The sequence below is a fragment of the Populus nigra genome, chromosome 7 (assembly GCF_951802175.1).
Source record: "Populus nigra chromosome 7, ddPopNigr1.1, whole genome shotgun sequence".
Lineage (NCBI taxonomy): Eukaryota > Viridiplantae > Streptophyta > Magnoliopsida > Malpighiales > Salicaceae > Populus > Populus nigra.
The window spans coordinates 18,816,861-18,844,819 of NC_084858.1; the positions used below are offsets into that span (position 1 = coordinate 18,816,861).

The 27,959-nt window shown below is 35.0% G+C and overlaps 2 protein-coding genes and 1 pseudogene across 4 annotated transcripts; 2 read left to right on the forward strand and 1 right to left on the reverse strand.

The window, feature by feature from the left end:
* Positions 1-5,833: 5,833 nt before the first annotated feature.
* On the forward strand, positions 5,834-9,939 carry LOC133699712 (triose phosphate/phosphate translocator TPT, chloroplastic). 2 transcript variants are annotated; one of them, XM_062123097.1, is made up of 12 exons: positions 5,834-6,396; positions 6,492-6,566; positions 6,715-6,780; positions 6,892-6,970; positions 7,419-7,539; positions 7,675-7,770; positions 7,982-8,094; positions 8,193-8,270; positions 8,386-8,502; positions 9,027-9,126; positions 9,247-9,347; positions 9,684-9,939. In XM_062123097.1, the coding sequence occupies exons 1-12, from the start codon at positions 6,134-6,136 to the stop codon at positions 9,699-9,701; spliced, it is 1,227 nt and encodes a 408-aa protein (XP_061979081.1). In that variant the 5' UTR covers positions 5,834-6,133; the 3' UTR covers positions 9,702-9,939. The 2 variants fall into 2 exon arrangements, with proteins under 2 accessions (XP_061979081.1, XP_061979082.1); XM_062123098.1 differs by having other exon boundaries at positions 6,261-6,401.
* Positions 9,940-10,670: 731 nt separating this feature from the next.
* LOC133700143 (putative CCR4-associated factor 1 homolog 8) lies at positions 10,671-11,483 on the reverse strand (annotated as a pseudogene).
* A 4,328-nt stretch (positions 11,484-15,811) lies between these two features.
* LOC133699552 (homeobox-DDT domain protein RLT1) lies at positions 15,812-27,691 on the forward strand. 2 transcript variants are annotated; one of them, XM_062122845.1, is made up of 18 exons: positions 15,812-16,440; positions 16,890-17,321; positions 18,000-18,082; positions 18,775-19,107; positions 19,194-19,283; positions 19,361-19,525; positions 19,630-19,852; positions 19,982-20,082; positions 20,390-20,476; positions 20,563-20,715; positions 20,814-20,969; positions 21,831-22,046; positions 22,149-22,820; positions 22,915-23,469; positions 24,137-24,763; positions 24,923-25,027; positions 25,813-26,076; positions 26,510-27,691. In XM_062122845.1, the coding sequence occupies exons 1-18, from the start codon at positions 16,305-16,307 to the stop codon at positions 27,332-27,334; spliced, it is 5,223 nt and encodes a 1,740-aa protein (XP_061978829.1). In that variant the 5' UTR covers positions 15,812-16,304; the 3' UTR covers positions 27,335-27,691. The 2 variants fall into 2 exon arrangements, with proteins under 2 accessions (XP_061978829.1, XP_061978830.1); XM_062122846.1 differs by having other exon boundaries at positions 21,837-22,046.
* Positions 27,692-27,959: the final 268 nt, after the last annotated feature.

The window sequence follows — 27,959 nt, forward strand, 5'->3', positions numbered from 1 at the left end:
TTAATATTACTCTGCTAATTCATTTGCATGTCCTTGACCTTACCTTGTTTTATCCTGCTGGTTCAATTTCTTAGTCGTTTGCAGTAAGTTCATGCTCTTCAGATCATTGAAGGTGCTAAAATTGATCTTTCATGGTGTCAGAGCTTGAACAAATATTCACATCCAGTTTAGCTCCTGAAACATGAAGAGTTTCATGACTGATAACGTTATTCAAAAATTATCTCACACAAATAGAGTAATTCATTTGGAGTTGAATAATAAATGAAGAAATTCAGCAAATTGTCTGGAGAGTGGAAATTGATTTTTTCACGAATTCAACAATCCTGAACACTCAAATTTAAATAAATCGTTATCTACTTGCAACCGTGCCATTATTTTTTATCCTTGAACCATTCAAGACTTGGATTCACAAGTGTTTCCCAACCTACACAGCCAATTAATCAGTGTACCATACGTTTATGAATCCGAATCACACCCGCGTTTTGGCATCTCACGAAATATCTTAAAAGCAACATCAATTGTTCCACTATTCTTACAAAGGCTTAAATCAAAACATTAAGATTTAAGAGAAACAACACTCGGCCGAATGATATACCTGTAAAAACTCATTGCACCCTTTTACTGATTCTCTTCAACAAGAATAGCAAATACGATAATGTAAGACTTGTCAGTGGGTTTGCACCGAAAGTCATTCATTTTGTGGAAAATCCTGATGGCATATAATGGCATACGAACACAGCCATAACCTCTACAAATTGAAAGGAATATCTCCTCAGCAATTCTGCACTTCCCTTCCCTCATTCTATTAAGCATATCCTATGCGGGTCTAAATTCATTCGTGGAAACTAATTTAGAGATCACGAGGCCGAAGGTGGTGTGATCATACCTAACACCATTGCTGTATTCCGCGCTTGCAGAATCAAATATGATTTTAGCTTTGTGTAAGTCCCTTTATGTTCTAAGTAGTTGCTCAACTTGAGATGGGGTGATTTCTTTTGACCATTTAAACATTGTTTTCACTCTCTTTTAAGCGTTTAATCAAACAGGTGTTGTGCGGGAAATAAAGTGTTCGCAAAATAGCAAAATCCGGTTAATGCAAAATTCTTTTTAGCAAGTTTTGAGGGAACCCTAACACTGGAGCTCGTGAAAAGAAGCTTTAAGGGAAGGAAATGGAAAGCAAATTTATGGTTCTGGTGGTGTGTATGGGGACAAAGAGAAGTGAGTGGATTTTGATTTTGAGTCTCTGGGCGGCTTCGGTCTATTTGGATCCAATGCATCCATGGATAATTGGGTTTAGGCCGCACTTGTTGGGTTCTTGGAATGAATTTTATTTACAATGATAGACAAAGTTGTCCCTGTAGTCTGAACGTATAATTGTTGAAATGACATTTTTACACTATCTTTCTTCTTTGAAGTTCTGATAAGATTGATCAAATTGCTTCAAAATTGAGAATTATAAGAAGAACTTTGTAATCAATTCTTTTATGCACTAAACATTTGGTATGAGAAAAGTAAGATTTTCAAAAGGCTGAAATTCGGGATATATCACTTGTAATTTTCAATCGTCTGAAGTTGGATGGCTAGCTCGCTCCCATCCTTCCCCTCCATTTCCGATTTTCAATGTTCTCGATTAGATGGGTTGATTTTTATGATCCATCTAATAACTAGATAAAAATGGCAACTCATTTATCCTCCTCCTCCTTCTTCTTCTTCGTGCTTTCACATTACTCAATCCATCATCCTTTTACTCACCCCCTCTTAACAGAACACAACCTACTATAATTATCATTTTCCATCACTTTACGTTCTCATAGTATAAGAATCTGACCATTGAGTTGCCCCGAAAGGTTGGCTAGATTGTAAAGAAAATACTAATTTTGTTCGGGATTTTTGATTCAAGGTTTACCATTAGTTTTTTTGTTTTTGATTTTTTTGGTGGTGTCTGAAAATATAATATATAACAGTTATTTTTTAAAATATTTTTAATTTAAAAATATATTTAAATAATTAAATGATAACCTCTCACAACGATTGATATTGTCAGAACTAGTTGAGATTAGATAGTGTTTATCGGATATTTTTTTTAAAAAAATTTCTTTAATATATATTAAAATAATATTTTTTTTATTTTTAAAATTTATTTTTAATATCATCACATCAAAACAATCTAAAACCACATAAAAAATTTAATTAAAAAATTTAAACACAAAAATAAATACACCCTAATTTGAGGAGGCCAGCAGATTTTAACATTTAAAACTCATGGAGGCTAGGCCGCGTATATCCTCCTTTATTACTAATTCGTATGATAAATATCGCCTGGTGGAGAGGTGCTCGACTTTGTTGGATAAAACAGTCATAGTTAGAAATTGAAAATAAGTGACCAAACTAGCAATGTATGATAGATTTCCACACAATAAATGGTCCATTCAATGATTTTGAAGACAAATAACACCCTTTGAAACTTTAAAATTTAGGCTGTCAACGTAGGAGTCATTTGCATTTTATTCGCACAGAAGAGTTTATTTGTGCCACATGACCCGTAAATGAATATTAATTTTTTTAATTATATAATAAGTAATTTAATAGTAAGAGTTTAAAATTAAAAGAGTTGTTTTTTTTGTGATTTCAAGTTTAAATTTTATAGTTGTTAATATGATAGTCGTTGGAAATTTATATGGTCGTTAACTTCAGAATTCTTGGGATTAGTCGAGGTACGCGCAATCTAACCCAGACACTCATGTTAATCAAATATATATATATATATATATATATATATATATATATATATATATATATATATCTCAATTAAACTAGAAACAACCCTGGAACATATATTCAAAGGGAGAAAAAGATGGACAAGCAAGGAGAATAAATTGTCGAAATCCCATCACATATATCTAAGTCCAAGATATAATTTAGATATATAGACACATGAAAAAAAAAAAAAAGGGTTGTCGTGGCAGGAAATAGACAGTTGTTTAAAACAAAAGACGAGGTCTTAAAGTTTTTTAAGAAATTGCAAACATAATTTAATTCACAGCTAACAATTTCAAATTATCTTAGAAATTGAACTGTTGCTTGCTGCTATTGTAATCAGGTCCTGCTATTTGACTAACCAATGTACCCTACAGGTTAGAGCAACAGTTTTTTTTTTACTTCCCAAAAATAATAACATATAGATAGTATATTTTCTAGTAACAAGAAAAATATAAATTTAAAATTTAATGCTCTTTTTTTAAAGAAAAAATAGAGTAAGAATCGTATGCACTAATAAATATTAAAAAAAATTGTTAATGATATGCCGTGAAACTAGAAAACAATTAAAAATTAAAATATTTAATCTTGTAATGTGAAAAATCCTTTAATTCATAAACTTAATTATACAACACTCTTTTTTATAAGAAGAATAATGATTTAAATTCAATTGAAGAAACTAATTTGCTATTATAAGTCTTATTTTTTTTATGATCTTTAATTTCAACAAAAAGAATCCAACATTTTATTTTATGCTATTTATTTAATTAATATAAACCAAAAGCAATCATAAGACATGCCAATACAAATGTGGATGATTTAGAACAAGAATAAAAAATATATATATTACAAGAAACTAAAAGAAGTAGTGAGATTCATGAAGCAAAAAAACATAGTTGCTCAAGATTCATAAGTATTGGAGATTACAATAGTAAATTCATAGTGTTTTGTTTCTTTTCTTTTATGCAGCTCAAGTTTTTTTTTTTTTCAATTTCTTTCTTTTTATGCTTAGTTGATTTGGGATCGACCCTTATGGTTTGCTTCTATTCGTTTTGTATTAGATTCTTATGGTATTAGGAAAAAACATCAAGTGCTCGGTTGATGCTCGGTTTAGAGAAAACAAAATTGATGAGATGTATTTTAGAGATGGAGGGGTGCCAAAAAAACAATACCCTAGCTACCATTGAAAATGTCAAAATAAACCCTAGCCACTATTGAGTGATCCACCATTAGAGGGACAAGGAGAGAGAGGAGTAGAGAGAAAACTTTTGAGAGACAAAATAAAGAAAAAAAATTATTTAGAGAAAAAAAAAAGAATTGAGAGAAAGCATAAAGAGAAAATGAGCACAAAAAAATAGGAGAAAAAAATATAAAAAAACAAGAGAGGAAGAAAAGAACATAGAAGCTCCCTCTCTCCCTTACACTATCAATGGTGTTGCTAACCACAACAACAATGAGCAACCCACAACCATTAACAGAGCTTCACCCCACTGACAAAAACAGTTCTAACCTTGACTGATCATAATCTAGATCTCTTCTAAAAGAAACAAAACTTAGCTGCAACCCTTACTTCCTCGTTCCTTACATTGTTAACCATGAACAACATCACCATCAATGTTGTCAACCCCTTCCAAAACGTTCCCAATAACTTCCTCACAAGTAGTAGTCAAATAATGGACGTAGAAAAAGAAATGAGAAAGAAGAGAGATGAAAATAAGAATCGAGACTATAGGTGGCTTGATCTCTTTGCTTAGGAGATAGTGAAGCTCACTTCTATAACTAAAAGAAAGACAAGGAAGAGGCGCGCCAGAAGGGCTAGGCAATGTGCCACCCAACCTCTTTAGCATGTGCACCGACGTGCTATAAATATTGCTACCACTGGCATATATCAAACACGCGTCGCCATAGTCTCCCACAATATAGTCGATCCTCACCTTTTTGGAAGGTCAATTTTGAACCATAACACATTGATTATCTATTCTAAATAATTTATGTTGTGTCTTTGTTTTTATGTTGATTTATTTGTGATAAATAATATGTGTTGAGTTGGCTCATTTATGTCAAATATTTGTGTTACATTATCGATCTTACACGAGGATGTTTTGATTTTTATATGTGAAATTTTAATTTTGTATATGAGGGTGTTTGTTATATGTAGAATCATTGATTTATGATTGGATGCGTAAATTCTATGTGAGGATATACCAATGTTTAGTAAAAAAAAAAAAAAAGCATTTGTTCTCGTATAGTAATTTTCAACTAAATTTCAAACTAGAATAAATGGTAGGATTATTGGCAGGCCAAAGCTTTTTTTGAGTATCCATACGAATCTAATGTCCATTTCACCTAAAATCTAGTTAAAATTTCAAAATTAATGAAATCGTTTATTTTCAAGGATTAATATCAATTTTTTTTAAAATCAACTAAATCATCTATTTTTAGGGGTTAATGCTATTTTTAAAATCGATGAAATTTTCTATTTTTAGAGCAAATTAATAATTTTATTATGCATTAAAAAAATAAAAAAACTGATTTATCTCATTAAAATTGGTGATGCAATTGAACAGTTAAAAACTATTTTACCCTTTCAATTTATATTTCTTTGAAGGACAAAAATGACATTATATTATAATAATAATTCACAGCGCAATGAATCTCGTTGAAATTTGACATTATATATATAAAAACCAAAAAACCCAACATTTAAACAGTTTTCAAAACAGTCAATAACTCAACAGTCACGCCACTCATAACTCACGACTGACACAAGAGAAAAGAAAACTAGCTGAAGTGATAAGAGGATTGGAAAACACAGAGCAAAGAGGGGAGACCACCTCGAATGGACAAGACATCCTCTCAGATCCTCATATCGTTACAAGCCTCTCACTCACAGATAAGGTGGCCCCACCTCATCGCCATCACCCCCCCCCCCCCTCCTCCCTCGTAACATCACCAGAGAACAGCAATCCTCCACCAGAATAAAAATCTCTCATCGCAAAAACAAATGCTATAATATATCAAATTAAAAAGAAAAATCTCCCTCCATTATTTCTACCCTGGCATCTCCCCCATAACATATTCCCATATTCTTACTTAACTCTCAAACACGTGTTCACCGTTGATTAGGTCGCGTGACCCGCACGGGATTCTTCAACCCTGATCCGCTACTCCCTTATTCTAAATCAAAAGCATCAGAGAGGTCGTGCATTGTATTAACGTACACCGCGAAGCAGGGGATAGCGAGTAAATTGAAAAGCACGGAACAGGAGGCAATTAACCGCTCTCTCGAGGGGGAAAAAGAAGGGTTTAAGAGCTCACTCTTGGTACCAATATCACATTTCTCTCCCCCTCTCTCTCTCTCGATCGAAGTTCAGCCATGGAGTCACGCGTCTTTTCACGTGCCACCACCATCGCTCACGTGCGTAGGCCACTGCGAGAGAGCCACAGCAACACTAGTTGCAGCTTCATCTCGATCAAACCGATCGGAGCAGTCGGTGAAGGCGGGAATCTGATATGGGGAAGGCAACTGCGGCCATCATTGCTTCTGGAAGCATCTTCTCCGATGAATGCAAGGAAGGATATTCTCCGGCCGGTTATGGCCGCAGCTTCATCTCCGGCAGAAGGAAGTGATTCCTCCGGGTGAGGTCCGTTTCCTCCGTTCTGACTCGGTCGACTGGCTCCGTGTCGGAATCTGACTCGGTTTTGTTCGTGTTTTTGACTCGGTGTTTTTGCAGGGATGGGAAGGTCGCTCCGATTGGGTTTTTCGACAAGTATCCGGCTCTTGTAACCGGCTTTTTCTTCTTCATGTGGTACGTAGTAGATCACGTGACTTCATTTCCTTTCCATTGAACAATCACGTGACTGTAATTAACAAATCCCAGACGGTCAAGCTTCTTGTCTCGTTATATGATTTTATGGATTTTATTTTTGGACAATTATTTATTAATTAATTTGCAGGTACTTTTTGAACGTGATATTTAACATCCTTAACAAGAAGATTTACAATTACTTCCCTTATCCATAGTAAGTATTAGTAATTAGTTAGTTGCTAATTATTATATTATTATATTATATACTTAGTTAGTTGGTGTGTCTGTGCTTTGATGGAATGTTTGTTGATGGTGTCTTGTGTAGTTTTGTTTCGGTGATTCATTTGTTTGTTGGAGTGGTGTACTGTTTGGTGAGCTGGACTGTGGGCCTTCCAAAGCGCGCTGTAAGTTAAACCTCTATTAATTAATGCCTATTTCCTGTTCTAAGATGGGATTGTTTGGCTGATTTTGATTTAGGGAAGATGATTGTGTTTTATAAACAGTTTATGGTTACCTTATATGTAACATGTGTATAGATCGTGATTGATCTTTGACAAGTCTCCGGTTTTCAGGGGTAATGCCTGTGAGGAAACAGGGGTTGTCCTTAAATTGGGAAGAGTACCTTGTATTTGGGACTTGGTGAAGAAATATGAAGATTGCTAGTATTTGTACTAACTATTGCCATTTAAACATTTAAAGTTCTTATTTTTTTTGGAGGGTATGATTTTTGAAGGAACCGTGAGTTTCCTGTCTTAATCTTATTGTCTATGTGTCATATGGTATTAGGAAGATGATTGCTGAAGCTCAAGAGCACTGATAATGCATTACTTATATGCTGTGTATTGCGTGCAGCCTATTGACTCAAATCTCCTGAAGCTGTTGATTCCCGTTGCTGTCTGTCATGCATTAGGCCATGTGACCAGTAATGTCTCCTTTGCGGCGGTTGCTGTCTCCTTTACACACACAATCAAAGGTGACATCAAGAAGGCACTTTATTATCCAAATTTATGGGAAGACAATTTTCTTGCTTATCAACACTGTTTGATGAGGACATTTTAACCTCTCAAGAGTGGTTTCCTTATTTATAGTCGATTATGTTTCATTACAGCACTTGAGCCCTTCTTCAATGCTGCTGCTTCTCAATTCGTATTGGGACAGTCAATACCGATAACTCTGTGGCTATCACTTCTGCCTGTCGTTCTTGGTAAGCTTTCTCTTTTATTTCTGCAATAATATGCCATCTGACTGTAATCAACCTACACTCTATTGGGATGCAAAATCATGTCTACTCATTATTTCCCTCACTCTCCTATTGACTTGAATTGCTTGCGTAATCAGAAACTCTAAGTTGATTATTATAATACTGATAAGGTAACACAAATTTTGAATGACATTCCATTGTAAATTAAATGCAGGTGTGTCCATGGCATCATTGACTGAGCTCTCATTCAATTGGACGGGCTTTATCAGTGCTATGATTTCCAACATCTCCTTCACTTACAGGAGTCTCTACTCAAAGAAAGCTATGGTAATTCAATGAAGCTTTTGTTTGTACTATATGAGCAACTGCTTGCTGATTAATTAATAAGTACTTCCTAATGATTGCTTCTTTTTTTATCCCTGCAGACTGATATGGACAGCACTAATATTTATGCTTACATTTCCATCATTGCACTCCTTGTCTGCATTCCACCTGCCATTCTTGTGAGTATGAAACCATTGATGCCCCTGGAGATTTCTACTTACAAGACCATATTAAAAATCTTAATCATTCAGTTCATAAAATCTCTTCTTATTTGTGTCACGTTTGCCTTTGCAGGTCGAGGGACCTCAACTGATCAAGCATGGCTTTAACGATGCAATTGCTAAAGTGGGCCTAACCAAGTTCATCTCAGACCTTTTTTGGGTTGGAATGTTTTATCACCTCTACAATCAGGCAAGAACTTTCTCCTGATCTTCTTATGTCTATACAATTTAGTCATATAAAACAATGCCTCTGGAGGCATTGATGTTTACATGCATTTAGCATAACAGTTGCACAGTTTTCCTGAAGAGTTTTTGTAGTGATTTGAATGCTTGCATAGGTTTCCATAACGAGTGTTGACATATTGCGAGACTGCACTAATGATTGGGATATGCAAAGTGCAAACAACTATTCTGGAATATTCTAATATCCTTTCCGGAGATCTATGCACTCAAATCATTATGGAAACTGTTTCAGACATCTATATAAACATTAAGGAAAAAGCATTTAAACACCAATGCCTTTGACTTACATCAACAAAATGGTAGAAGGACCCTGCAAATTAAGTAATGGTGTGGTCTCCTTTTGCATTTACACAGAGAGTTCAATTCAACTACTTGCCGTTTTCATTCCCGCTATTATCTGGAAAGCCAACTTTTTTTATCACGATACTGTTTTGTAGGATTATAAAAAGTTTTTTCCTCTTGAATTTTCAGTTGGCTACCAACACCTTGGAGAGGGTTGCACCTCTTACACATGCAGTGGGCAATGTGCTGAAACGTGTATTCGTGATTGGCTTTTCCATCCTGGTCTTTGGTAATGATTTGTCTTGTCCACCACTTGATTACTCATTTGTTTCCAAACAAGTGCTATTACTACTATTATTTTTTGTGGATAGTAAAATCAAAATAATACCTAACAATTCCCTCCTTGCAGGTAACAAAATCTCAACACAAACTGGTATTGGAACAGGAATTGCAATTGCCGGAGTGGCAACCTACTCTTACATTAAGGCCAAGATGGAAGAGGAGAAACGAGTGAGTTTCATTCTAGAATACTCCAACAAACATGAGTATTCTCGGCTTATTTTTGTATTTGGGTTACAAGTTGCATTGTGCTGAGCATTTTGTTACTTTTTGGGTTAAAATCTAAGTTAAAGAGTGATATCAGCGTAAAATATCCATTGCTGAAATCCTTTGAACGTATGCACCTGTGGAAACTACAAGGAAATTGATCTTTTCTTAAGAGATATATGCACTTTTTGGAGAATTAGTTTGTTTGATTTACGATTTCTTTATGACCATGGAAGTGGGAAGTAAGGTCTTTAAAATGAATTACCCTAACTCTTAATGCAAATTTGGTCTCTTTTGCAGCGAGGGAAAGCAGCATGAGAAGGAAAGAGGCTTTGGCCGTGGGTGAAGGAAACCTTATTTGTAAAGTCAAATTCTATGTTTCGAAGATAAGAATATCCTGTTGTCCTTGTGAAGTTAATTTTTTTTCATTAATTTTCGTTGATTCAGAGTACAGACTATTGCTAAGTTGCAATCAGCTTATGTTGACTAGAAATAATGTATCATTTGCTCTGTCTGAACTTTAATGATTAGAAGCCGCAGAGGGAGTTTAATAGAATGAGTGGAAATGAAATATGCATCGCCACTTGCAGAGAAGTACTTTTTTTTTTGTTAGGTTCACTTGGGGATGCAGCAGCGTGATAGAGGAGGCGGTGTAACTGTTGGAGAAATCCGAGGCTGCATTCCATATAAAGATCCTAGCTTTCCGCGAAAGATATAAAATCTGTGTTTTCCTAGCTCTAGATTATAATTCTAAACTATAGAATTTCTTTTATATATTTTATAAAATTTGAATAACATGAAGTATGATTTTAAAAAAATAACACACGATGTTGTTTGTATAGTGACCACAACAAGAAAAATCAAATAAAAAAGAATTTCTAGACACTTACACAAGTAAACCCTTTATAAAACTAGGTAACTAGCTATTGAATAAAAAAAACCTTTATATGCAACTTGAGGGCCTAGCTGTTGTGGTCAATTGTGTGACTTGTTCTGTCCCCGTTTCGGGTTCGACCCTCTATGTGCACGTCTGTCACCCTCGTGGTGCCTAACCTGCCCCTGGGCTTGCAGGATGTTCAGTGGACCGTAGGGAATAGTCGTGGTGCGCGCAAGCTGGCCCGGACACCCCACGTAAATCAAAAAAAAAAAAAAAAACCTTTATAAAACTAGGCCAGGAAAACCTATATCTAACTATTGAATAAAAATTATGACTATTTTCGGTATACATATAGTATATTTCTTTTAACTTCGAGGCAGTTTGATATTGTGTTTATAAAAATTTTGATTTTAAAAAAATAAAATTCTTTTATATTTATGAATCATTTGATGTATTAATATCAAAATTAATTTTTTAAAATAAAAAAATATTATTTTAATATATTTTCAAATAAAAAAATATTTTAAAAAATAATTCTTATAACACTCTAATTACCTGCTAACTTTGTCTACTTTGGCGAAAGCTAGGGTGGTCAATAAACTATCTGATCCTGCTTGGTGTGCTCCACCCTCTCTCTCAATCCTCAATATGTTAGCCAATATGGACAAACCCAATTCACCACCACAGAGCTCTTCACAAAATCTGGTCATGTACTTAACATCCACATCTCTGTCGAATACAGTGCCAAGGAGGGAAGTGAATCTGGCAATGGAGCAATGGGTGATCAACCCCGGTATATAGGCTAGATCATACAGGCCATGAGAAGTAGCCCAGAACAAATCCCTGTGTTTTGCAAGAACAGCTGTGAAAATCTTGGTAAACCCAGGCATGTAAATACCTTCCCTTGCATGTTTGTCAGAGTCCAAACCATTCTTTTTTAATAGTTCCACGGACTCAAAAACACACAAATCCTCAGCAAGATCGAAATAGAAGTTGAATTCCCATCCCCAAAACTAGTGTCCTTCTCATCAGACTATGTGATATCCAATTGGATCATTTGAGAACATCAACGTTGAACTTCAAGTCTTTGTATCTCTTTGTCTCAGACCCATCTCTCGGTGTATCGCGCATAGAGCTAGGAAATTCGGTGTCAATAGACATCACTTTGTACTTGAAAAGAGCCCTGTCCAGTCGTGACATCTCTGCCTCCAAATTGTGTTTCCAGAATTCGGTTATTGGAAGCATCAGGTTTAACTTAACTGTGTGTTTGGTGTTGTGGTTATGTTTACAAAAAAAAAAAAAAAATTGTTTATAAATGTTTGATTAGATATTAGATATATTTTTATTGTTTTGGGTTCCACTCGAAACTGAGACTGGAACTCAGTTTCTTGAAAAACAATTTAAATTTATTTTTCATGAGGGTGTGTTCTCCTCTCTTCTTTCTTCATTGACAATGCAGATAATTAACCATTGTAAAAATTTCCCAAAACAACCCGAGAGGTCTCCATTATTTAGATTCGGCAAAATCCTATCATTTCCTAAATTTTCATCCTTGTTCCCCTCTCTTCCCTTTTCTCGTCTCTTACAAAACGACAACGTAACCATTGCAAAAATTTTCCAAAACAACCCTCTTGTCTCCATTGCTTTTCCCCTTTTCCTTCTCCTTCTTCTTTCTTTTTCTTCTGCTACATTTCCTCATCTCCATTGTTCTACAAAATGAACAGTGGAGAGTAAATTAATTCACTCTTAACTATTCATGAGCCGAAACAAGTCCGGCTTAAAACTAAATGCATTGGACCAGGTCCGATCTAGTAAAATAAAAAAAATCCAAAAACATTTCTCAGATATTGTGCTTTATTCGAAAAATTAGTGTTTAATATTATTCAATGGCACTACATAATTAAATTAGAAGGAAATCGTATGATGACGTAACATTTGCAGAATTTGATTGCAATTCCAATTTTATTCTTAATGATATTTTACTTGATGTTGTTACACGCTCAGGAAGCAATGGAAATTTTAGTCCTTGTCAGATGGATTTTGTATGTGATGGAATTACAAATAGTTTAATGGAACAATAAATACTTTATATAAAGTATTGTTTATTTCATGATATAATAGTAGTAGTTAAATCTATAATATTTCAATTAAAAACCATCAATATTAATATATGTCTTTTTTTAATTATTTTATAACCTTAATTTGAAAAACATTATTAACCAAACGCATTAAACTACTTTTTGTTCAATCTCAATTTCAATCACAGTTTTAACTAAACATATATTTTACCAAACCAACCTCAACTAAAAATATTTTTTATAAAACAACTTTTTTCAAACCACAACCACAATACTAAACACAGCTACCTAAACGTACTATTGAATTTTTATTAAAAGCGAAAAGGAAAGAAAGTAAGAAGAAACCAGTTTTGTGTTAAAACTTTATATTGCAGATATATCAGGAGTGGAGTGTACATATACTAAGAGGGTTCCGAAAGAGTTTAGGAAATGGATGGCTATTTTGTTAGGCATGGTCTAGAGATCAACCTGGAAAGGAACCTGAATCATTGGGTTACCGAATTAATTTGGAATCACAGGGTCAGCTTAAAGTTACCAAATCCAAATCAATCTTTTTTTATTAAAACAATGTTGTTTTAATTTATTTATTTTTCATATATTCTTGGTGTTGACTTAATCTGGTTTGAATCGAATTTAGTCAAGTCAATCAAGTTACTAAAAACTTGGTTAGACCAGCTAAATTTAACCAAATCAATATTGTTTTCAATTCAACTTAAAATCTAATCTAGATCAAGTTTTGGACCATGAGTTTTTTAAATTAATTTTTTGAGTCGTACTGAATTTAACAACTTTGTTTCTAACTCATTAGGCTTTTTTTTTAATGGAACTCTAAAAATAATATCAGCAATATAAAGTACATTATTGAGGCTGAAAAGTGTTTTAGAAATCATTTTTAGTATAAACTTCTCATGATTAGTTTTTCAAGTTTAGATTTTCTTCATCCACTTCCTTGTAAATGAGAAATTTCCTCTTCTCGATGTATGTATGTCTTATGATGCCAGTGTTAACCCACCACTATTCAGGATTGTAGATCAAGTTGACTTTAAAAATAACAGTAGATAGATTCCTTTCCTAAACTTTATTTGTGAGGTGATCAATATAGATTGATAAGAACCAACAAGCACCATGAAAGGATAAATTAAAGGTGGCAATTGGACCAATTACAAGGTCAGAAAGATTAAAAAGACATTCAATGTGCTATTTAAGATATTTAGCTCAAGACAAGCAGGGATGATCAAACGTTAATTAATGTGATCCATACAAGGATTAGACAAGGAGAGATTTTAGATTTATATTTTTTTAAAGTGTAATTTTAATCTAACAAATATAATTTTTGATCTGACTATTAGATTAAACTAAAATTTCATCATAAGATTTTAGAGGATTTGATTTCTACAGGGTTAAAATTTAGTAGCAATTTTAATTTAGAAAATCCTAAAACTACTATATGAGAATTATATTATTTTTATAGTTAATTTATGATCATCTTTTCTTTGATTTGTGGATTTTTTACCGGCCAACTTTCTTATTCTATAGGCACCAAAATTAGAGTTTATCTTGGCAAGGAATCCTAATCTAAGAAGGATTCATAATTGACAGCTAATTATTTATTTGTCAAGGAAACATAGGTTGGAGCTTACTATTTATGCAAGAATTCTTTTTTTTTTTTTTTTTGTAAGGACAGGAGCTTAGGAGAATTAATTATCAAGCTCTTCCATATTTCATAAGGATAACGCAAGTCGCTTTCCTTGTGTCAAGGTCGACAGCAATAATTCTTACTTTCCAAGGATGCAAGTCGGCAACACACTTATAAATCCAAGGGTGGGTTTTTTCAGATTTTCTTTTGTGATCTTCAACAGCCTAGTTATTTATATTATATTCATGTCATGGTTATTTTTAATTAGGTTTTAATATCATCACATTATAATAATGTAGTTTATTTTATGAATTATAAATTACCTTTTTTTAAAAAAAAATATGCAAATTTTAATTTTTATCTAGAATAATATTTTATATGAGGCGAGGTCTCTCGTACTCTTGATTTGTTTTCTGCAAAATTCTTAAAAAATAAATCTATCAAAATTATATTTAAATAATTATTTGATTATGCAATATTTTTTAAATAATATTAGAACTTTTTATGATGATGTTAATGATAAATTTTTGAATAAGTATATATAAATCTAATATTTATATTTGTTTTTAAGATATTTCTTATAAATAAAATATTTATTTTGTTATTTTTATTATATTGATTTTGTAGGCCTCTTTTTTTTTTTAAAGGTGGCCCTTAATATTTATTATATTCATTTTTATTATATTTGTTTTGCAATGTTTCTTAAAAACAAATTTATTAAAATAATTATTTGATTATGCCATATTTTTCAAATAATATTAGAACTTTTAACAATGAATTTTTGAATAATTATATATGAATATAATATGTAGAATTGTTTTTTTTTTAAAAATAGGTCATGAATATTTAATGCAAATCAAATATTTATTTTTTATTATATTATTTTATAGAATTTTCTCAAATTTATTGTTTTTGTATTTTTTAATACATTCATGTAAAAACTATAGAATCATAATTATTATTGTTAAAACCATAGAACCATAAGATTATGATAAATTTTTATTTTAAAAACAATGTTTTTGATAAAAAATGGCATGTTATGTAAAAAGAAAATAAATAAATAAAAAAGGAAGTCTTAACTCAAGAGATACATTTTTTCATCATTATTACAAATCATTAGAATTTTTCCGAATATTTGATTTAATTACCTTCAATTTTTATTCAATAAACCATACTAATAATAAAAATATATATTTTTATAAAAACAAAATACATGAACATAAAAAGAGAATCCAAGGGCGGGTTCTTTAACTGGTTTGTTTTTTTCATACACGCACTGTTTCCTCTCGTACGTTAGATTACCAAACAAACAGAACTTATTTTCCTTTACCTTCGTGGCATCCTATTTTTCATTCCATAAGCATACAAACAAAAAACAAAAAAAGAAGTAAGACCCAGGCCCACGCGAGCCCAACCCCGTGAGCCCAGCCCAAGAACCAAGAAAAAGAAAAGGGCCCACCATAAACACAAACTAAAAATGTCAAAATGATTGACTCACCCGAAGATCCCATAGGCTCAATCAAGCTCATATCCACAAGCAAAAACAAGGAACTCTTCAACGAGGAAGGAAGCAAGAACCCAGCCGCAGCCAAATATCCCACGATCCCATCCCTCTTTGCAAAGAAACCACCCATCTTTTCTAAAAAAGAAAAAGAAAAAGAAAAATAAAAGAACTATTCCAGAGCCTACTAAACAGGGAAAACAATAAATACAAAGGGTTACAGTGCATTGACAAGTTGACCACCAAGTAAAAAAAAGAAGAGGCAGCACAGAGGAGGAAAAGCGAGCGAACGAACGAACGAACGAACGAACATATAACATGTTCCAAACAAAAAGGATGTTGTTAGTGTTACAAAAAAAAAAAACCCACTCCTTCCTGCCAGCAACACTTAAAACACAAAAATCAAACAAGAATAATAATAATTCTGATAATTATAATAATAAAAACAGTAAAAAAAAAAATGGAAATCCGAATTGGAGTCAAGAAGGACTATTTTGTTTTTGTTGTTCTCTCGTTGTTATTGTTTTTTGATTTCTTTCGTTCATTTTTTGTTGCCTATTTTCACCTTATTATCACTCCTTTCCTTTTCTCTCATAGGATCGTTCAATTCTTTTCGTCACGCGGCGTTTATCAATATTATTTTCGGATTCAATTTATTTCTTAAAGATAATAAACAAATTAAAAAGGAGGAGGAGTAATGTTAATTTCTTCTCTGGGCCTTGACCCTCACGATATTAGAGAGAGAAAAAAGTAAACCAAATCAGTCCTCTCTCTCTTTCTCTCTCGTTTTCTGTTTTGAAAACCCTAATCTTTACGATCGCGATTCCGGATGGAGGCCAATTCTGACGAAGAACAACACAACAGATCGAAGAACAACGTGGCGAGCTCTAATGAAGGACAAAGCAAGCCTAAACGACAGATGAAGACTCCTTTCCAACTTGAAACCCTAGAGAAAGCTTATGCCAGTCCGTACACTTCTTCATTCTCTCTTTATGTTTACACGGTTTTGATTTGATTTGTTTGCTTTTGATCTCTTCTGGCTTGGATTTTCTCTATTTCTTTTTGTTTGTGATTCTGTTTATGCTTGGATTCCTGCTAATTTTATGTGTTATTCAATGAAGAGGCTTAGTTGTTTGTTAGTTTTGTTTAAATTTTGATTTTTTTGGCAATTTTAATCACATAACTAGTTAATTTTCGTGTTAGTGATTATAGATGCTTAGTTTTTTTCTCTAGATTTATGTGTAATATGTTTACTTCACTTGTTTTTTTTTCTTTTTTTTGCATGGATCTTGGATGATTTTGATTCAATAATTAGCTATTATTATTTATTTATTTCTTGCATTATGCGCGCGCGTATCAGCATGTTTGTTTTTTTTTTTTGTTGATTTTTGTTTGCTATTGCTGGTTTCATCAGCTGAGACATATCCGTCAGAGGAGATGCGGGCAGAATTGTCGGAGAAATTAGGACTATCTGATAGGCAGTTGCAGATGTGGTTTTGCCACAGGAGGTTGAAGGACAAAAAGGAGACTCCAGTAAAGAAGCAGCGGAATACAGCACCATTGCCCGAGTCTCCTTTGGAGGATATGAGGGTAGGGGCTGAGAATGGAAGTGATTATGGGTCTGGGTCCGGTTCGGGCTCTAGTCCACTTTCAGAGTCAAGGAAAGTGATTTTAGATGATGGGCATACGATGAGAAGGTACTACGATTCATCACCACAGTCGGTTATGGAGCTTAGAGCTATTGCCTGTGTGGAGGCGCAGCTTGGGGAACCCTTGAGGGAGGATGGGCCAATTCTTGGAATGGAGTTTGATCCTTTGCCACCTGATGCGTTTGGTACACCCATAGGTCATGCTACTTAACTGATCTTAACAATGCCATACTTTTAATTGCTTGATATTGTAGTAATGGTTATTTTTGAAATGAGGTGGGATGAACATTGGCATGTCACGTGAATTCAATTTTGAGCAAAGAAAAATATTTAGTCCTCATGGTTACTCTTTTATTCATGCCTTTTTGGTGCTAATTTCTCCTGTTTTTGTATTTGTTTGTTTGTTGTTTGAAATGAACAACCGAACTGCGCTTGTACTATATTTACAACTAAATTGCACTGATTAAAAATTATGCTGATTAGAAAATTTGAAATGAAACTGTATTAACTAGGATAATTATTTGTTTGTTTGTTGTTTGAAATGAACAACTGAACTGCACTTGTACTATATTTAGATACTGATTTTTTCATGCTACCACAGTGATAAGTTCATGCTACTATAGCCACTGATGTTTAATTGGAGAGTGAATACCTAGGCATTTCTGATCACATGATCCATTAAAGTTAAAACTTGCCTGGTTATCCTGTTTCTGGCTATTCATTCACTGATGAATGTGGAAAAGAATTCAATTTTCTCTCCAGAATGTATTCATGTTAGAATGCAATTTTGACTGTTTAACATTGACATGTGACATTTTTATTCTTTTTGATGTTGGGATCGCATCTGCTAAAAAATTATTGGTAATCACATGCAGCATCTATTACTGAACAACAGAAGCGAATGGGTTATTCTTATGAGGACAAAGTATACGAGCGACATGATGCCAAATCAAGCAAAGTAGTTTCTTAAATTCCTCATCTCTCTCTTTTATTTTTGTGGTGTTTGTGATATTTCCTTGTATGCTATAGAATTGCAATATGATTTAGATACTTTGATGTGCTATCATCAGCCTATCAGCATCTAAATGTTCAGTCTTCATTAAACTAGGGAACTTCCATTTTCTTTCGCCTTCCAAGTTCTTGGTATCGTGGTTTTTTTTTTGAAAAACATTTCTGGTCAGCCTCTATCACCATCTCTTAGGTCAAGATGAGGCTTGCGTTTCTCGTTATAGCTAAATCATTAAAAGATAGTAACAGCCTGGAATTAACAGTTAACCAAAAAAAACACCATCCTTCTTTAAAAATGCAAAAGGATAATATGTGACAGCCTGAAAGCTGTGCAAAAAAAGGCTGCATCTTATTATTATCGACCTAATGCAACTGACCTTGTTGCATATCTGTCAAGTTTCTATAGCTAGTTCTCTCCATTGCTTTTCTTGGAGATTACTCCACTTCTGTATTGGATTCCATAAACTAACTCTTATATTTATGATTGGTACAATAGAATGATATGATGCATGCATTCCCTTGTAAATGCTGGGCTTCTAAGTGTAGATTTTGTATTTCGCCTAGTTCATATTGGTTAAACTCTGAATAGCAATTCTATCCTAGGCCTCTGTAAAGGCTACTAATGAGCACCACTTTTTTCAGGATCATGCCAGTATTCGATCTGATGCTTATGGACTTACTCAATCTCCTTATCACGATTCACCAGTTGATACTTTGAGGGGAAGAGCTTCACCTTTTGGTGCAGGCCAAATATCACGTGCTCGCCTTATGTCTCAACAAGACAAGAGGGGGCATGTTTTTTCATCACCTCAGAGGGATGATGACTATCTCCTGCAACGAGACACCTTTGCAAACAATAGAACAAGTGCTCAATCTAACAGTCATCCTATTATGGGACCAGAAAATCCAAATGTCTTTTCAGATGCACAAACCTTCCACCATGATACTGAACTGCGGTTGGAAAGGAAACGCAAGGTATCTTGAAGTTTTCAAGAGATTTTTGCTTTCTCTCTCTCATTTAATCAAGGATTGGTAATTATATATGTGGTTGCCTTTTGTAGATTGAGGAACCAAGAACTGTAAGGGATGTTGAAGCTTATGAGAATCGGATGCGCAAAGAGCTTGAGAAACAAGATATTTTAAGGCGGAAGGTACCATATTATCAGTCTTGAATTGCTGATGTAGTATTTTTTTCATCTGATTCAGATGTTTGAACTTGCATTTTCAGAATGAAGAACGAATGAGGAAAGAGATGGAAAGGCATGATCGTGAGAGACGAAAAGAAGAAGAGAGGTTAATGCGTGAAAGACAAAGAGAGGAGGAGAGGTTACTGCGGGAGCAAAAACGTGAACTTGAGCGAAGAGAAAAGTTTATGCAGAAAGAGTATTTAAGAGTGAGTTTCGAGTCCATTATTCCGAGCTTTTAGGTAATTTTTTTTTTTAATGTTTAGATAGCAGCATCCCAACCATCTCTTTGTTCTCCTTGTTTATTTTTAAGGCCGAGAAAAGAAGACAAAAAGATGAGCTTCGTAGGGAGAAAGAGGCAGTGAAACGCAAAGCTGCCATGGAGAAGGCAACTGCACGTAAGATTGCAAAAGACTCTTTGGATCTTATTGAGGATGAACAGCTAGAACTCATGGAATTGGCTGCTGCAAGCAAAGGTTTAGCCTCAATAGTTAACCTCAACTATGATACTTTGCAAAACCTCGATTCATTCAGAGGTAATGATATCTGAACATTAGACCATTTTGAAAAAGAATAACTTAATTTTTCTGTTGAAATAGGACGGTTAGAATTTTGTTTGTTTTGCATTTTCTGATTAGTTATAAAAACAAATTTTTGTGCTCCAGACTTGTTGATCACATTCCCATCTGAGTCCGTGCAATTAAAAAAACCCTTTGGATTTCAACCTTGGTTGGATTCTGAAGAAAATATCGGGAATCTTCTGATGGTATGTCCTAAAACTCACCTTTTATTTTCTTGAACTGTGATATGTATTATCTATCCATGATTAGCCGATGATGATGTGATTCACTAGGTTCCATTGTAGTCCCACTAATGAAATTCTGACAACTTCTAGTTGGCTCATTTTTCACTGCTCATTTCTTTTTAACTTCATAAAAATGAAAAAAAAATCATAAAAGTTATGCTTTCTTCTATACTGCTTCTCTATGCTTGTTGTGTTGATCCAGATAATTTTTGATAATGTTAATACTCTCGTCTTTATTTTGAGGTCCCAAAATCTTTATCTTTTTCAGGTCTGGAGATTTTTTATTACTTTTGCTGATGTTCTTGGCTTATGGCCATTTACACTTGATGAGTTTGTTCAAGCTTTCCATGACTATGTGAGTTTCATGTCTCAATTTTGTTTTGTCTAACTTCATTTTATGCATCTTCCTCTCAGTTGATTTTTATACTATTTTGATTTTAGGATTCAAGATTGCTCAGTGAATTACATGTTGCTCTTCTAAAATTAATAATAAAAGACATTGAAGATGTTGCAAGGACGCCTTCTATTGGATTAGGAATAAATCAATATTATACAGCCAATCCTGAAGGTGGACATCCACAAATTGTTCAAGGGGTAAGCTCTGCTCCATGGACATGTTTACTGGTATTCATTGGCATGATATCCTTTCAGTTGATGCTTAATCATTTTTTACTTTTACTCCAATGTATTAGGCATATGCATGGGGTTTTGATATACGCAACTGGCAGCAACACTTAAATCCATTAACGTGGCCCGAAATACTCCGGCAATTGGCACTGTCTGCAGGATTTGGGCCACAGTTGAGGAAAAAGAATGCAACATGGACTGGTTTGGGCGATATTGACGAGGTTTGTCCTCGTCTTCATTTCTTTATTTTCTTCTATGCTCTCCCTGCTTTAGCTCCTTTAATGTGCCATATATATGCTAACTGAAACTGGTCTTGTACACCAATGGATGTTCAGAGCAGTAACATTTGGAATGACATAATTGATGTCTTGCTATAGACTTGGAAGAAAGGTAGAAATAGGCAAAATATTCGGGTAGCACATTTAGTAAAAGATTGAAGCTTTTTCATTGGAGTTATTAATAAAATGATATATAACTAAAGAGAAGAGGAATAATACAGTCAATAAAATGGAATGCTGAAACTGCACTTAATGGGAGTAGTTACATAATTATGGTTATTTTATGTGAATTTGTTAATTAGGATATATCTGCCTTTTAGGAGCGAGTTCATTATTATTATTATTATTATTATTAGGACTATTTGGCATTTAGGATTCTTCAGGATTTTGTTGTGCCTTTATAACTAACTCATCAAATAAATGACATGAGTCTTCCTTGGTGTACTTGTGAAATTCCTAGGTTTTCAGCTATAAAGTTCCATGTTTGGATCCTGAGAAGCAGGCATTTAATGAAAAAATGCTGAAAAGGATGATTGTCTCTAAATTATCCCTCCTAAGATAGATAACTTGGTAATGGTTTTTATCAATTTAGTGTCATGCATAAAATGTTTCTTGGTGGGTTTTGAGCTTCATTATGTTTTGACACTTGTCAAATAACTTGGTGTGATATCAATCATGTTCAATCTAGATGATAACTGTCACCACATTTTGTTAGTGTGTTATTTTGTATAATAAGATGTTTGCTGACTGATTATTATTTTTATGCTTTGTCCTTCTTATACTCACAGATGATTGTATTTTTAGATGCAGGTTAAGGATTGTGAAGATATCATTTCTACTATACGCAACGGATCAGCAGCTGAAAATGCATTTGCATTAATGCGAGAAAAGGGTTTATTGCTTCCTAGAAAGTCTAGGCATCGGTTGACACCTGGAACTGTTAAGTTTGCAGCTTTTCATGTTCTCTCTCTTGAAGGGAGCAAAGGATTAACAGTGCTAGAACTTGCAGACAAGATTCAGGTGAGTTCTTTTGTTTGCCAACATTAATTTTCCCCACTGTTGTTTTCTTTACCTGTCTTCTTTGCTAACAGATATTTCCTTACTTGTCTCCTTTGCTTACAGAAATCTGGACTTCGAGACCTGACAACAAGCAAGACGCCAGAGGCGTCTATTTCTGTTGCTTTGACAAGGGATCAAAAGCTTTTTGAAAGAATTGCTCCTTCAACATATTGTGTAAGAGCAGCTTTCAGAAAGGATCCTGCTGATGCCGAGGCAATACTTGCAGCAGCAAGAAAAAAAATTCGAATATTTGAAAATGGATTTTTAGGTGGAGAAGTTGCTGATGATGTTGAAAGAGATGAAGACTCTGAAGGCGATGTTGATGAGGATCCTGAAGTTGATGATTTAGCTACTCCATTGAGTGGTAACAAAAGCACTGTCCCTTCTAGTAAATTAAGTACTTTGTCAGTGAGTGGAAAATATAAAGTCGGTAATGATGTTTCATTAACTGTACTAAATGAGTCTGAGAAAGGTCTCTCAACTTTCTCTATGAATGGTCCAAAGGATGTGATGACTCCCATTATCATCGAGCAGTGTGTTACTCATAAAGATGAGGGGACTAATAATGGAGATGGACAAAATATTGAAATCGATGAAAGCAAGTCAGGTGAATCATGGATTCAGGGACTCACAGAAGGGGAATATTCTCATCTCAGTGTCGAAGAGCGTCTTAATGCTCTTGTTGTATTAGTTGGTATTGCGAATGAAGGGAATTCCATTCGTGCTGTTCTTGAGGTAAAAGCTCCTTTTCATTTTGTTAAATGTTAAATCACTCTCATCCCAGGAAGCTGTTAGTTTTTCTCCTTGTAACTAATAGCAAGTTTTACAGGATCGTTTGGAAGCTGCAAATGCTCTTAAAAAACAAATGTGGGCTGAGGCGCAGTTAGATAGAAGTCGGTTGAAAGAAGAGTTCATCAGTAAATTAGATTTTCCATCTTTAACTGGGGGCAGAGTTGAAACACAAGTCGCTAGTTCTGCTGTGGAAGGCAGCCAAAGCCCCTTGGTTCTTGTTGATAGCAAAAATAAGGAAGCATCTCCAAGTAATGCTGAGGATCAGAAACCTTTGGCAGAAAATGTAGAGAATCACTTAAGCAGTGTTCTTTCTGAAAAAGCCTTAGTTGTTCAAGATCTTTCCATGAATCCAGATAACATTTCAGTGCAGCAGCATGGATATGCTTCAAAAAGGTCACGTTCACAATTGAAAGCTTATGTTACCCACTTAGCGGAAGAGATGCATATTTACAGGTCCTTGCCTCTTGGCCAAGATCGCAGACGTAATAGATACTGGCAGTTTGTGGCATCTGCTTCTAGAAATGATCCTTGTTCTGGTAGGATCTTTGTAGAATTGCATGATGGCAATTGGAGAGTTATTGATTCAGAAGAGGTAATTTCTCTCATTGTGGTTTATGCATTTATATCTTGATTGCAATCTCTGTTGAAAAATATCTAAGAACCCATGGTAAAAAAATATTAATATTTGTTTTGACTCTTAAAGCTAGAGTTAAAATGAGGTTCTTTAGTTGACGAATAACACCAATTATCCACAACGACCATGGATATATTAGTTGCAGACATAATCTGAATAATGGTAACTATATTGATTTTACCTATTGGGAGGGGGCAGGGTGGTTTCGACATGATGATGGTGTGTTTTGGTTTAGTGTGGCTTCACAATGATTGGACATTATTAAATCATCTGGGGGATAATTAGTGCTTTTCCACCATTCCAGGGGAAGCATATAGTTGTAATCTTAGAGATAATATATAATCACCTCTTGTAGTGGAAGCACATGTTTTCTTATCTCTTACCTTTCTGTTGGCTGTCTCCTTAGAGGTTGTCCTGGCATTAAAAGCAAGAAGTACTCCACTTTTTCCTTGTTTACCAGAGCTGAAAAATCATCTCTATACTGATGAAAAACCAGGCTCTCTTTATCTCTCATGATTGATTGCATGAGAGTATGAACCTCCTTGGGTGATATGGTTGTTTTTTGTTCTTTGGTTGATGCCTTGCAGCATTCACTGACATCATATTCAACCCCTTTTCTGTTCAGGCCTTTGATACTCTTTTGTCATCTCTGGATACTCGTGGGGTTAGGGAATCTCATTTGCGTATAATGTTGCAAAAGATTGAGTCTTCTTTCAAAGGAAATGTACGAAGAAACTTGTGGTCTCCTAACATTGTGTGCCAAAGTGGAACAACAGATGAAAACAAAAAAGCTGAAACAGACAGCTGTAATTGCCCAGCTGACATCGATGACCCTAGCAGTATGTTTTGTGTTTCCAGCTCAGATACTTTCGATACTTTTTCATTGTTTAGAATTGAGCTTGGGAGAAATTCAGCAGAGAAGAAGGGTGCTTTGAAAAGGTACCTGGATTTTCAGAACTGGATGTGGAAAGACTGCTTCAATTCCTCAACATTATGTGCCATGAAATTTGGGAAGAAAAGATGTGAGCAGTTATTGGATACCTGTAACCTGTGTTTCAGCTCTTATCTCTCTGAAGACACCCACTGTCTTTCTTGCCACCAAACATTTAAAGTTGATAACAAGAATTTTGATTTTGCTGAACATGAGATTCAATGCAAAGAGAAAAGGTTTGATCCTGGAAATGCACGTGCTTTTGATTCTTGTTTACCACTGGGAATCAGGTTGCTGACAGCGCTATTAGGTTCCATAGAGGTTGGAATGACATTTTCATATTACAGTTTAATTTTGATTTCCCAATTCTCTTTAGCAATTAAAAAAATACGAGGAAAATATTTTCTTAAGATTCTGGGTTCTAAGCATTGATAACTTCTAATCACGTTGACCCATATGTTTGCACTTTTGAGTTGGCAGGTATCTGTTCCACAGGAAGCTCTTGAGTCATTTTGGATGGAAAACCGCAGGAAGGACTGGGGTGTGAGGTTGATAATGTCATCATCAACTGAGGAGCTCCTACAGGTTCTCAACATCTTACACATCGCTAAAATTTTACTTGTGCGCGCGCGCACACACACACACACCCCTATGCTAAATCTGTGTTTTTCCTGTTCCATTTCTGGCATAAATATGTAATGCCAAATCAATTTATTTTAAATAGTGATGATCTTAGATTTGTTTTGTTGCTTCTATTACTGTTGTTTTATTCTGTTAATGATGGGGTGGGGGAAGCATTGTTTCATTCATTTTCTCAGAGAAAACATACTGTTATTCCAACACTGTTTTGTTTTTTTCAAATATTTCATGGGTATGCAGGCTTCATCTGTGGAGGTATGTACCACTGTTCGTGACTTCCTCGCATATAATCTGAACCTGGTTTTGATATATAGAAGAATCATGTATATTGATTTTCTCCCGTTTCCATTGCTGCATTATTTTCATGCATTCATTGCTCCTTAATGCAGTACACAATCACATTTTGCAATAATAAAGTCATGACATAGTATAATAGACCCAAAAAGGCTGTTGCCTTGTTGTTGTTTTGTTCAAGTTCTGTCCTGGGAGGCTATAAAAGACCATGGATTTCAATATATCTGCATGGATTAAAATTTGCTTTGTGCTAATGTGCTCTTACGTGGACAAGTGTGCCTGTGGATGTGCCCATCTTATGATTTGTACCAAGCCAGTAGCCTGTTATGATTTGTACCAAGCCAGTAGCACAACAAGCATATTACGTACCTAGTGTCATGTTTCTGTCTTGTGTGTATGGTGGGATGTTTTTGCTTATTTTACAGTTCATATTGCAGAGATTGACTGTGTTCGAGAGTGCCATAAAAAGAGAGAGACTGTCATCAAATTTTGAGACGACTAAAGAATTATTGGGCCCCTCTGCGTCATCAGGAAGTGCAGCACGTGATTCTGCTAGTCTGGGATCAGTTTCTCTACTACCATGGATGCCAAAAACCAGTGCAGCTGTGGCCCTGAGGCTTTTCGAGCTAGATGCATCTATTATTTATGTAAAGAATGAGAAACCTGAACCCTCTACAGACAAGTCAGTCAAAGTATATATGGTCAGTTAGTTTTTCCCTCCTCTTTTGATCCTTTTCTGTTTCATTTACTGCAATTGTCGCGCACGCTCACGTGCATGTGTTTGAGAGGGAGGGAGGGGGAGGTGGGTTGGCATCACTTTCTTTCTTTTCCAAGTTTAAATCGAGTGCAAACCCTTGCAAAAAGCCTAAAAGGGTTGGTCGTTTGAGTGTTTTAAAGGGAAGGTATAATCCCACATGTTCTGAGGCTGTTTATACCCATATACTTGGTTGGGGGAAGAGTAGTTTCAAGCCCATGCTTGGAATGATTGCCTTTTATGGGCAAGTTGAGGCCACACATTTAGTTAAAAAAGAGGAGAGAATCTGCCAGTGGCACTTTAGAAAATTTCAGGTGATCACTGATAGGAAAGATATTTTGATTTTGATTTTGATTATGCACCTGGTTTTTCTCATGCAGAAACTTCCATCAAGATATTCTGACTTTAAGAATGAAGAGGTCGAAATAAAAGATGTAAAGCTAGAAGAGCACAATAAAGAAGAGATTGTTGATCTACGTGGTAAGCGTAGCAATTATAAACGTGGACGAGGGGGGCGTGATCAAGGACTTGCTACAAAGTGGCAGAGAAGAGTACCTGGTTTAAAATCTGATACAGGCAGGCAGAGTTCTTCTAGGGGAATTCAGAATTTGAATCAAGGTCCAAGGCAACAGGGTAGAAAAACAAATTTGCAAGCATCTAGTCGGGGCCGTCGGACAGTTAGGAAGAGGAGAGTGGAAAAGACGGCTGCCAAGGAGCCATTGCTTGGTCGGATGAGGAGAGTGGAAAAGACGGTTGCCAAAGAGCCATTGCTTGGTCGGATGACCAACACGGTTGCTGCCCCCGTGAGCTCCCTGTCTAAAAAAACAGCTGCCCGCAACAGCTTTGTCAAGTCATTCAGAAACCTGGATGATGAGGATTGGAGTGCTAAAAAGGGCAGTCTGAATGTGGTGGGTGATGATAATAGCAACAGCATGGAAGAAGCAGAATCTGACGATGATGTTGAAGAAGAGGTATATGAGCAACGAAATTGGGAGCCCGGTTTCAATGGCACTTCCAATGGGTGGAACAGGAATTTAATGGAAGTGAGTGATGATGATGGAGATGCATCTAATGGCATTGCAGCAATGGGAGATGATGATTCAGAGGGGGACATAGAAATGAGTGACGGGTCAGACAGAGAAGCCAGTCGGGTGCAGAATGATGAAGGCGTAGACTATGCAGATTCAGATGAGTACAGTGACTGAAGCATATTGATATTCAAGGGATTGCTGATGCGCTTGCGATAGTCATATATTGAGCTGCGTTAAAGTTTTTTTTGTCATGCAGCTTGACTGGCAACCAGAAATTTATGTATAATAGGGGAAGTAAGAAAGTGAATTGCCCCCCTCCATTCCTCTCTATATATATATTATAGGGCAATACATAGCAGAAAGAAGAGGTAGAAAGTAATTAGGTAGATCCGCGTTGTAATTCATTATTGTTAGGGAGGCAGTGGATTGTATTTGTACTAGTGCCCTGAAAATGAGTTTTCTCACCCCTTTGATTCTATTTAAATGGTGTTTTTTCTACCAGAAATTTGTCAATAAAGCAAATTCACGATACTCTTTCTTTTTTTTTTTCCTCCTAAGAATTCTCTCTTTAATCAAGTGAAAAAGAAAGGCTAATGAGAAGCTGCTCCTGGTCCTGGTATAAGAGCTAGAGTTATCCATCGTTACACTTAAACATATGGGGAAGGGGATATCGAGCATGACACGGGGGATCTAATGGCATCCTTTATTTAAGCATAACATAAATTGAAAGAAACAATAATAATAAATTTCAAACCGGGGAGCTTCCTCTTTGAATGCGAGGCTAACGGCCGAATCTCCA

Coding starts and splice junctions, on each gene's coding strand:
- LOC133699712 (XM_062123097.1), top strand. CDS start 6,134: ATGGAGTCACGCGTCTTTTCACGTGCCACCACCATCGCTCACGTGCGT. Junction 6,567..6,714: donor GGCTTTTTCTTCTTCATGTG/GTACGTAGTAGA, acceptor ATTAATTTGCAG/GTACTTTTTGAACGTGATAT. Junction 7,771..7,981: donor ACTTCTGCCTGTCGTTCTTG/GTAAGCTTTCTC, acceptor AATTAAATGCAG/GTGTGTCCATGGCATCATTG.
- LOC133699552 (XM_062122845.1), top strand. CDS start 16,305: ATGGAGGCCAATTCTGACGAAGAACAACACAACAGATCGAAGAACAAC. Junction 20,716..20,813: donor ATCCACAAATTGTTCAAGGG/GTAAGCTCTGCT, acceptor CCAATGTATTAG/GCATATGCATGGGGTTTTGA. Junction 20,970..21,830: donor GTTTGGGCGATATTGACGAG/GTTTGTCCTCGT, acceptor TTGTATTTTTAG/ATGCAGGTTAAGGATTGTGA.